This window comes from Camelus ferus, chromosome 18 (genome assembly GCF_009834535.1).
Source record: "Camelus ferus isolate YT-003-E chromosome 18, BCGSAC_Cfer_1.0, whole genome shotgun sequence".
Lineage (NCBI taxonomy): Eukaryota > Metazoa > Chordata > Mammalia > Artiodactyla > Camelidae > Camelus > Camelus ferus.
The window spans coordinates 32,053,668-32,065,424 of record NC_045713.1 but is presented as its reverse complement, the minus strand read 5'-3'; the positions used below and the strand labels follow the sequence as shown (position 1 = coordinate 32,065,424).

At 46.3% G+C, this 11,757-nt stretch overlaps 1 protein-coding gene across 1 annotated transcript in view; it reads left to right on the top strand.

Moving 5' to 3' along the window:
- Positions 1 to 6,006: 6,006 nt before the first annotated feature.
- Positions 6,007 to 11,757, top strand: part of MOSMO (modulator of smoothened) — a 42,607-nt gene continuing 36,856 nt past the window's right edge. The window contains exon 1 of the mRNA XM_032460901.1: positions 6,007 to 6,153. Within this exon, the coding sequence (XP_032316792.1) occupies positions 6,048 to 6,153 (106 nt within the window). The 5' untranslated portion in view covers positions 6,007 to 6,047. The remainder of the gene's footprint in view (positions 6,154 to 11,757) is intronic.

Genomic DNA, 11,757 nt, shown 5'->3' with positions numbered 1-11,757 from the left:
GCCCGCTCAGAGGGGTACCTCCCGGAGCCGAAGCGGAGTCATTCCAACCCCCAACTGTTTCGAACCCTCAGGGAGCCGGCGCTGTGCGGGCGATGGCAGGCTGCACGCGGAACAGCAGGCTGCGAGATCTCGGTCCGGCCCCCAGGGGGCGCCGCGACAACGCCGCCCCGAAGTTGTGCAGCAGTACGGTCACCACAAGGCCTCAGTGAACCTTGGAAAATGGGATGCATGAAAATTTTGGTGCAGAAAAGCTAAACTTCTGTGGGGACCAGCACAGTGCCCGGCTCACAGGGGGTTCGTCACCTATTCTATGGAAACTACTCAAACGGGGAGGGTGGAGGAAGCCCAGAGGAAGGTGTGAAACGTTTTACAGAGGAAGATCGCAGCTAGTTCATAGACAGGCACAGAATCCCTTGCTGTGCTCCCAATAATGGTGTTTTCAAATATTGTTCCATCAACAGCACCAACTGCTTTGGAACTGCACTTTTTTCATGGATGTTTTGAATGAGAAAAGGCCAAGGGTGGCCTGAAAACAAAATGAGTCACGATTAGGAGAGGAATTAATTCTTCCTTCTTTTTTCCAAAATAATCCTTCCTCCCACACACACACATTCACTCATACAACAAATATTTACTGGAAGCCTGCTCCGCAGTTCGTGCTGATGCTGGGGACACAGCAGCAGATAAAACAAACAAGAGCTCTATCCTCTTGGAACTTAGATTTAAAAAAAAAAAAAACAGAAGAAGTGGACAATTTTAGGAAAGTATACATTATCAAAAATAAATTCTAGAAGAAACAGAAAACAATGTAATGAGGTAGGTCCTGCTGTCACCCCCTCTCTGATGAAACTGGAAGCCTACGCCTCCTGGGTCCATGCCTTCAACAAGCACAAATCAAGCACCTACTATGTGTCAGGCACGGTGCAGAGATTCCCATGGTAAACCTGGGCAGGTCCCAGCTCAGTCAGCTGTTTCTGTGGCTCTACTCAGACCAGAACCCTGGGCAGATTTCCTCCTGTTCCTTTTCACCCTCAACCTCAAGGCATCTCCCGCAAGTGGCTTCTCGTGACAGATCGCCAGTTTCCTCCTCCAAACAGTCTGGCAACGAGTCTGTCCAGATACCAAATTAATTCTATCATAAAATGCATCCTTTTCCTCCATTTTCCTATCAGTCGTGGAATGGTGAGGCTTTGCAGGAATAAAGCACATCCACATTCAAGGTCCTGTGAGGGGAGCATATCAGGGCCTGGCATATAGTGTCCATCCGCCTTCCTTCCATCCAGGCTGAAAACTCTCTTTATCACAAATGCCGAGATCACTCTGATTGGTGGAATGACAGGATACAAACCGTCATGGATGCTGTACTGTGCTGCCCAGATCCCCCCTTCAGGACTGAAAGATCTATTCTTCCCCCTCTGGCCCAACCCTGCCACTAGCTGAAGAGAGCCCCTGACCCAAGATCACACCTTCCCAGGGCAGCTAGCATCCAGTGACTGATCAACGCAGGGGAAAACACCTGGATCCCTCAGCCCAATGTGAACAACTCTGGGGGCCCTAAGGGGTCCACTGAGGTCCTCCTGTGGCTGCACTACAACCCAGCTTCTCCCTTTGCCAGGTCCTGCTTCCTTCCACCCCTCCACTGATGTGGGCCCCAAGAGCACCCCCCAATAAACTCCCTGCAACTCAGAGTATTTCCTAGAGAACTCAACCTGCAACAGCTTGTGCAGGGACAGTATGAAAGCGCAGGTGCTAAGATGGGATTTGGGAGCTGGATGACACACGGCCCAGTTAACTGTGAGGTCCCCATCCCCAGTAGAGGAGGAGCACATGTCGCCTTGGGTACAGGGAAGCACTATTCGATTTTTCAAGAGAAGTAAAATGGAATGGTTTGGCATGCATATGACCCACGTGGGTGTCTCTTAATACTCCCTTGCCCTGTTTCACAGTAAATGGACCAATACAGCAGCCACAGCCTGAGAAGTACATGGCAACCAGGGGCCCAAAGCCTCTCAGGGTTGGAGGTCTGGGCCACCCCATCATGTAAGCCACCTACAGGTGCTGGCAGAGGGCGAGAGGAATCTAGGATGGATAGGAGAGGAGGAAAATGATAAGTATGTCCGTTATCCCTCAAGACGAGCTACAGCAGCAGCAAGATCTGTATTTTGTCCCACTAACCTTCCTCTTGTAAGTTTCCTATGGGAAAAGATGCCCACCTGGTTCCTGAAGGTGCTGCTCTCAGAACTGAAAAGAAGCAAGTAGATCTGAGCGGCATAATGGGTGCACTGTTTCAAGTGCCGCACTGTCCTTCAGGGGATGCCCCCCTTCAGGGCTGAAGGACCTGTTCGCTACTGGGGAGGTTGTAGGCTGACAGCTACAACCTCAAGGAATTGTCCCTGGCTGAAGTGCCACCTTACCCAAAGTCATGCCCCATTCTTGGGGTGGCTAGCATCCAATGACTGGTCCATGCAGGGACATAAAGGCTTGGCCCCTTTACCCCAAATCAGAACAACTCTAACAGCCATTCCAGCTTTCAGAGCTCCCCACGGGGTCTGCCAAAGCCTCCTGTGACTACACCACAGCCAAGCTGCTCCCTCTGCCCAATCGTGCTTCCTTCCCTTCCCCCACAGGAGTTGATCCTAAGAACACTCCCTAATCAACTTCCTGCACAGTAATCAATAATTTCCTGTCTCCAAGTCAGCCCCGACAGAACCCATTCCATGAGACTAAATGAGACTTGAGCCCAAGGCACAAGCGATTAACCTCTGGATTTAGCAATTTTGTTTGACCTAATCCCAGAAACCCCAGATGAACACGTGTAGTGCATCCACCACACTCTCAGCTTGCATGGTAAACTTGATCCCAAGGAAGCAGTGTGTTCTTTATCCTGTCAGGCCACAGATCCTCCTTAAGGAGAAGAGTGATTGCACCCCTCCACAGCTTTCCCTGAGGTCCCATCTGGATTCAGCCTCTGCTGGGCCAAGCCCTACCATCCATCACAATAAAGCACACGTGTTCACAGCCCTTTAACAACCGCAGAATGGCTATTTATGACTTCAGGCTGCCAGCATAGCTCCCTGCAGGGGGCCTTCTATGTCCTGGGTCCACAAGGATTTCCTGCCTTAAGGGGCCTCATGGCTCATCCTCTCTCTGAATAGAAAAGTCCCAGCTGCTTGGCTTACGGGTGAGAGGATGGGGGAGGTTCTATCACTGAAAGAAGGTGCCTGACTCGGGAGTCTGTTGGTCAGTTGGGGGAAGGAGGCCCAGAGAGGTGACGTGGCTTTCCCAAGTTCAAGTCAGTAGCACCAGTGGGACTAGAATATGGTTTTTACTCTCTTTAACTCCACCGCACCACCTCTCCCTAACCCCTAGGGTTTGCCTCGACCAAAAATCTAGACTGAGATATAGAGGCGAAGGAAACTGATCTGTCCTGTCCTGAGAGTCCTGGGACTTTGAAATACCAGGTACTGTGGCAGGTAAGAATGAGATTTGGAGCTAAAAACAGGGATTAATGGAAAATCTATAAACAGAGTATTGGGTCTTTGCCCACCCCTCCCACCCCACGTCCTGGCTGGTAACAGATGGGACAGGTGACTATTGACTGTAGTGATGTGCAGCTATTAAACTGGTAAAAAATGTTTTAAATTCTTTTAACTCTGTACTGGTTGTTTTTATGCTTTAATCTTAGATCTAGAACTTTTTGCAGAGGAGCAGAGGCAGGAGGCACTGGGGAGTGCTTCCTGGGTAGAAGGAGGCACTTGTATTTTTTTAAACACAAGAATCGAGTCATCATTCCACTCAGTTGCAGTTAGAACAGGCAAATGTTCCAACACTTCACCCTAGGATTCTCAACAACTGCCTAGTGGTGAACTTCAGTGGACATTATTTGAGAATTCCGAACTGTATACTTGGAGTTTCCTCTATTACTCAGCAACAGAAACAGCAGACAAGAAGCCAAGAATATGACTCCACCAAACATCTCCAGTGTTTAAACAACAACAAACAGTGAAGACTTCCTGCAGTAATGTGATATGCATTATGTCTGAATCCCTGCATATGTAAATCAGCTTGTGTCCATTTTTGTGGCAAAGGAAAAATAAATGACTTAGTAATCATAATTTTTAAAAAATCCTTCACCCCAAGGGACCAATGTTTGCACAGAAAAGTTTATAGGCTAGCAATCAAATTCTCCTTACCTCATCCAGGTGGTGACTCTGATAACTCTCTGTGCACTTCTGCAAGGCTGTTGGATTTGGTGGAATTTGAAACTTGCTGAGTATCGTGAACATGTAGGCATTCCAAAAATAGAGACAGATGTCATTCTTCTAGGTCTTTCTAGAGATGACCTAGGTGGCATTTACCGAGAAAAGGAGTGTCCTTCCTATTTGCTGCATGGGGAACTACCTGGGAAAGAAAGAGCTAGATCTAAAGCCAAGGTTAAGGGTGATTTGGTCCATGAGCCATGGAAAAAAAGAAAACCTCCACCAGACAGCAGAATCGTATGTAACAGATCATCTGTATTGCTAACAAACAATGCCAATGTCGTTTTTTCTTGTTTATCTATCCAACCTAAGCCCCTTCCCACCCCCTACCTCTGTAAATGGTATCACTAAACACCTAGTTACTCAGGTCAAAACTTTAGGAGTCATTCCTGAGTCCTCTCAACCCCTCCCCCATTTATCAGCAAGTCCTTCCCTTTGACAAATTTGCCCATTTCCCCCCATCTTCACTGCTAAAGCCACACTTCTCTCTCTCCTGGACTACACTGCCTCTTAGCTGCCATCCCTGCTTTCATTCCTGCCCGATTCCCTCCACCCCAATCTACACTCCCCTTACAGATTAAATAAGGTCATGTCGCTCTCCTGCTCTAAACCCTGCAGTGCCTTCCGGTTTCTTTTAGAACAAAATCCAAACTCTTTATCACGGCTCTCAAAGTCCTACATCTGGTCTCTGCCTACCTCTCTGTCTTTTCATACCACTCTCCGGCCACACAGGCCATTTTGCTGTTCCTTGAATATGCCAACTACTTCTTCCTTGCCCGCTCCCTAACGTCCTTTGCACTTGCTTTTCCCTCTGCCTGGAACAATCTTGCCCAAATTTTCTTTCTTCAAAGATCATCATCTTGAGGTCTTTATGATCATGACGGTGTCTGTGTAACCTAATCCGACCGTCCTAAGTACCACCGCTGCGCCCCAATCCCCCATCAGTCCGACCTCCAATTTAATTCATAGATCAACACTTGACATTATCTTTATTTTAAAGATCAGCTTTTAACGGGTTTCTGTCTCTTCCCACCAGGAGGTGAGCTTCATGAGAGCGGGAACCTTGTCTCTCCTGTCCACTCCAGCACCCCCGGCACCTACGGTGCCTGACGCACAGCAGATGTCGATAGTTATTTCCTAAATGGGGCAGTCCCAGGGCTGACAGTCACGGAGGGGCGATGATAACACAAGGTGGCAAGGACTTGTCACCGACTCCCTCGGCGGAGTCGGGGCAGCCTCCTGCTGGAAGACGGGCGGTTCCCCCATCCCCATTCCAGCCTGCCTTTTAAAAAGCTAAGGACTGAGAAGCTTTTTGTGACCAAACGGTCATTAACAACGACAACAAAATTCTTATAATCGGCGAGAAAGCCAAAAGGCGGCGTGGCCTGCAGGAAGAGAGCAGGAGCGGGGCAGGGGCCTGAGCCGCGTCCGGGGCTAGGGCAGCGAGGCGAGCGGCCGAGAGTAGCGGGGCCGCTGGCCAGGGCAGGACCGAGAGGGCGCAGCGCGGTCGCCTGGGGCCCGCAGCCGGCCTCGCCGGCGCCGCGGCTTCGCTTCCGGGTGAGGGGCGGGCGGGCAGAGCAGTTCCGGGGCGGGCGGCGGTTCCGGCAGTGCGGGCCGCGCCGCGGCTGCTGGTCCCGGGCGCGCGGAGGGCGCGAGCGGCGCGCGGGGGCCGAGGGGGCGCGAGGCGGCGGCGCGGGGTCTCCGGGCCCCGGCGGCGGCCCATGGGGCGGGAGGCCTGAGTTCGCGGCCTGCCCGGGGCTCGGGGGGTGGGGGGAGCGGGGCGGGGAGATGGATAAACTGACCATCATCTCAGGATGTCTCTTTCTGGCCGCCGATATCTTCGCCATCGCCAGCATCGCCAACCCGGACTGGATCAACACCGGGGAGTCCGCGGGTGAGCGGCGGGGGCGCGCGGGGTAGGGCGGGGGATTGGCTGAGGGCGAGGGGAGGGGAGGGGAGACCCGGCTGAGGAGAAGACGGGGCTGGAGGGTGCGAGGCGGGGGCCGGCCTGAGGAGAAGGGGGCGGAGAGGCGACCCGGGCTGCCGGGCCGGGCGGCCGAGGGGCAGAGAGGATGGAGAAGAGGACGCGTCGGTTGCGAGGGGCGCGGAGAGCTGGGCTGGGCTGGCGGTCCCGGACCCTGGAAGGAGGGTGAGGGGAGACAGTCGCCGACCTGAGGGGCCGCGGAGGAAGAAGCTTTGTCCTGGATTTAGAAAAAGAAAAAAAGAAAAGAAAGTCAAGGTGGGAGACTGGAGGAAACTGAGGCGCCTGTGAAGGGATTAGAAACCCGGCGGAGAGCCTGGGGCCGGGAAGCAGGCAGCCTGTGGGGTGTGAGAGTCACAAGGGAGCTGCCGGGCGACGAGAGGCCAAGAGGAGTCATGTCCAGCCCCGGACCCCCGCCCGGAGACAGCCGAGGCCGGGTGAGAGGTGCGGGCGGGGCGGGGTTAAAGGTGCCGGGAGAGCTGGTGGGGGTGGGGGAGCGCCGGCTGGAAGCCCCTACGCGCGCCCCCGCCCGTCCCCTGCCCACTTGGCAGTGTTTGAGACGCATGTGGCTTCCGATTTTCCCTTTGAAGTCTGTGTGGTTATAATTTTGCTTTATTTTAGGCCCGGGAGCTATAATAATCCTAATAATAAACTTCATTTTATGGAGTATCTTTCATTCTAGCGCATCACAGAACGCTTTAGAGATCCTAATAGTAGTTACAAAATTAAATAATACATTAGAGTTGCAGGCAGCCCAGTAGCAATGCCTGCTGGAACACCACGGAGCTGTAGGCAGCAGAGACAAGGTGGTGCCCTCAGGAAAGAGGTAGGCATCTTTCTGAAGGGTATCCCAGGTGAATGCCTTTGCAGGATTTTTCTCCTTGGGCCGCCACCACACACACATGCACACGCTCACACGCTCACACGCTCACACTTACCCAGACCTGTGAGACCAAACCTTTAATTAATGTAACAGCTGTCAGGAGAGCTGATGGGAATTAAGGAATGAGCTTGTCTTTTAACTGCTTGCTCAGTGCAGGTGAAGGGAATAATGGGGGTTGGGAATGTCAGGCTCCCTCCATGAATAATTTGTTGTAAGAATGTATCACTGTGCTGTCAAACTTACTTCTTAAGTATTACTTATGGTTCTGTATTTATCCTGCAATATTTTTAGCTCTTAAAAAAGGCTGTGGCTGGGACATTTGTTACTTCCTCCTCCCTTCTCTCCCCCATCTAGACCTAGTAACACAAAATTGTGCTGTCAGATACACTGGTTATTAAAATATCACTCTAGAAAATTCCGCTCTGCGTAGATAGTCTTAGCAGAGCTCTTAATTGTAAAGCGTAGAAGATTATTATGTGACCCGTTAGAGGTGTTAGTTAATGCTACAGTGGTAATACTGCAATATGTAAATGTACAAATCAGCACTTTGTGCACCTTAAACATATACAATGTTATCTGTCAGTTACATGTCAACTTTTTAAAATCGTAAAGCATAAAAAGAAAATATCAGAATGGTTTAGAATTTGATGAAACTATGGGCTTTGTTTCTGAAAATGTTGTTGATGTCAGTGTTACTACTAGTTTGTACCGTTTTCCGTGTGACGTCCAGTTCATGATCTGTTGTTTTTAATCCTGATTATATGTGCAGTGACTCCTTTTATGAGACTTTCTTTACATACTTAGGGCAAAGAGGTTTCACTGTTCTAGCAAATCTTTTTTGCAAAGAAGTTTCAAGTAGAATCCCAATGTACAAAATAGACTAAATGTCCCTGGGAAAGACGTAGTTGAGAGGGGAAGAAAGAGATAAGTAATAGCGTAACATTCCTGAGATGTTATGCACTATTATACGCAAAAGAAAGCAAAGATAGGATGAATACAACTCCTTCAAATTAGGCAAAGTCATCAGCTGTGAGTTGCCTTGGAGATGGGAGGGACAGAAGTCAAGGTTTGAAAGAAGTAGGAAATGTTTGAAATAAGTAAACAGCTGCAAGAGAGAGCATGCAGTGGGAGACATAGTAGGATTCTCTAGCAGTATGGAAACCTCACTGAAGTCAGTGGTCATGAACATACAGTGTGATTAGCCATCTGCCTTGGACCTTCTGTAGTAGTGCTCAGCTGCTTTGGCACCAGTGTGTGTTGGAAGCCAATAGAAGGCTTCATTCAGGGTTAGGATTTGCCAGATAAGTAACAAAATGCCAGAGGAACAAAGGTGTTTAGGGTGTTAGACAAAGTGTTGTAATGATGGCTCATGAAATTTCAGCTGGATAGAGTAAGAGTGAAAAAGGAAAGAGCTATTTGATGTATTGGTCAACGAATAGCTGATGGTATGTGGTCAGTGGAATAGTGGAGCTGGACCCAATAGAGTTGAATACTTGACTGGGAGTGGTTGATACAGCAAAGTGGAAGGGCAGGGGATTGTGGGCACAAGGTCTAGGGTGTGGCAGTGGTGATGTGTGGTGGAGGAGGTGATTTTTTTTTTTTCTAACAGTTTCCCTTGCCATCTCAAGATATTCTTCAAATATTCTGTGGCTAGAAAGAGGAATAAGAAGAGATAGTAAGAACAGTAGGAAATTTTTCAAAATCATATCTAACCCATATTTCTTAGGTCAAGTATGTCAGATAGTAAGGCCCCTAAAAGTTAAAATGAATGAGATAGTATGTTCCTTTGTTCACTCTTGGGTTTTTGCACTGTAATAAGATGCACCTGAACTTTGCCTAGTGTTTGAGTTCACTGTACTCTTTTTATTGAAATATAGTCAGATCACTGTTCACTCTTACCTGAGCAGATAGATCCAGTCTTCAGTAAAAAAAAAAAAAAAAAAAATCAGTGTAGAGTTACACCTTCCAAATCAATGAAACATTTATGGGAAGTTCAAATAAGGTCTCAGAAGTGACAGGACTAGCTTTATGCTAAGATCTGCATAAAAGTGACTTAACCTGCACGACATTGTAAAATTATTATAAATCAATTAAAAAAATGTTAAAAAAAAAAAAAGTGACTTAACCTGGCAACAAAAAGTTGATGTGTTGGTTCTCTCTTGTGCATTATACATCGTATAAAAGTCTTGATTATAATGTTTTTACTGCAGTTTTTTTAAATGGACGAAATACATTTTGAAAGTAGAACTCTTGGAGCTGAAAGGTGCTGCAGAATGTAGTTTGAAAACCACTGCAGTAAACTACTAAGGGGAAGTTTAAGGATTCAAACCCAAACTTTATCACTTACTAACTCTGACTTTGGATAAGTTACCTAGCCTCTCTCTTTTCAGCTCCTTTTCTGTAAAATAGGGATAGTGATAGTGTCCATTTCAATGGGTTATTGTGAGATTAAGACATGTAAACCATTTAGAACAGTGCCTGACACATAGTAGGTGCTCAGTAAAAGTTAGATATTGTTATATTGCTGTTCTACTTTATAACAGGTGTCAGAATCCCAGTTTTGAAACTAAAGCTTAGAACTGACACATTTTCGTTATTTAGATGTTCTTGGAAATAAAGAAACATCAAGAATGATAAGGCCATGCTTAGCACAAATCAAATTTTTTTTTCCCTCTTGGCTTTGGACTTCTCCATCACTGTTCCTTCTCTCAGTCTCTCATTTCTATATTCTAGTCTCTACTTCTTAGCTTCTACTTGAACTGCCTCAAAAGGAAATGAAATATCCCCAAACAAAAAATAGAGTAACTTCCTAAAATCTCAACTAATAAACTATATTACCATAAGATTATGGACCATGCTTCATACTGACAACTTTTGGTTTGTTTTTATAGTATTGGTCCAAATACAGAAAAAGTATGTTCGTTTAATTGTCATCTGTGTGATGGCATTTCCTGAGTTTGTTCTAATCGCTTGTGGATAACGCACAAACTTTTGAAGATATGACACAAATAGATATTACATATATGGGGAAAATACATGGATGGGCACTTTAGTAAGGACTGTTAGCAATTTCTGTTAATATAATAACAAATATTAAATACTTGGTGAATATAATGGCAAAATTACATTAATTTTGCTATGCTGGTGTCAAATTTCTGCTAATTATTGAAACTCAACATCAAAACAGTATCTTTCATTTTATATAGTGCTTTACAGTTTTTGAAGCCCTTTGACATCCATAACTTGATTCCTTAGGCCTTTTATATTTGACCAATGTAAAAATAGTCATTTCCACATTTTTTCCCACATCAGTGATTTGCACATGAGATTTGAGTTTCAGTGTTGTAAAGACTCCATTCAAGAAAACTCTTCATTGAAGTATTACCTGTATTTTATTTACGCACACCTTTTATTTACTTAAATGAGGTTAAAATTCTCTAGTGGCTGAAATTTTTGCCAGGATACAGAAGAAGAAAAGGAAATTTGGTTTTCAGTCTTAAAGTGATGTCCTTTGCTTTGAGCCCTTAACCTCACTCTCACTGTTTTCTCATCCCTAAAGAGACAAAGTTTTTGTGAAAGAATGTTTTAGTTTTAATGAGTTAATTTTAACAAGATCAACAATAAACAAAGCTGCTTCTGATAAATATGAATGATCTAGAGATCCTTTTATTGAGGCACCATCCCTTTATAGTGACCATTTTCAGTGACCATTTAGGATTATACCATCCTAAATCATTCTGGATGTATTTACTTAGTGTTCTTTATGAAGATTTCCCAAAAGTCTTTTCCAGCACATGAAAGAACTTGAACTTCTTCCTTCTGTGTAATTAAAATTTCTCTCTCTATAATTGGTTATCATATTCACGTAGTAGTCTTATCAGTGTATTCCTGAAAATATTTTCATTCTTTTTCCTTTTGAAATTGTTTAGATTGGATGTTAGAGTGTTTAAGGAGCCTCAATAATACCCTCATCTCTACTATATTCTGAACTAGTTGAGAAAAAGAAAAGGAATAAGATAATTAGGAGCCAAAATATAATTTTATTACTGTTGAAGAGGATGTTGGAGAATGCGGCTTTTATCTGTGGACAAGCAGCTTCCTCTTTCTGGTCCTCGAAACTGAACAGACTGAACTGTTCAATCCCAGGCAGGATTGGAGGACCTGCCCTATACGCCTGAAAGAACAGAAGAGATGAGTGTTGCCTTTAGGCAACTTGCTCCCAAAGGCAAAAAGTTGGACGACTTAGGCCCAGCTTTTTCTCCTAAACTGCCTGTCAAATGAAGTCATTCCTCCTGACCTGGGAAGGATTGAATGAGGGGACTAAACTAAAATATTCTGATAGCTGCACCTCCACCCTTCCCCTCATGGATAGAAGCATCAGAAATGGGGAGAAAGCCTTACCTGGTTGAAACCCAGGAGATGACTGACATGTTGTGAGGGAAAGTTTTCTTTTTCCTCAAGTGCCAAGACTGCCAGATGCTTGTGGAAATGAAAGACTTGGGGGTAGGGGGAGGATTCATTTCTCATTCTGTTACCCACTACCCTCTCCACAGGAAATCTTGGTAAACCTCAGATAGGGGACTGTGGGCTGGATATATATTATGTAAGAGGTCAAGATCTACAGTAGGTCCTGG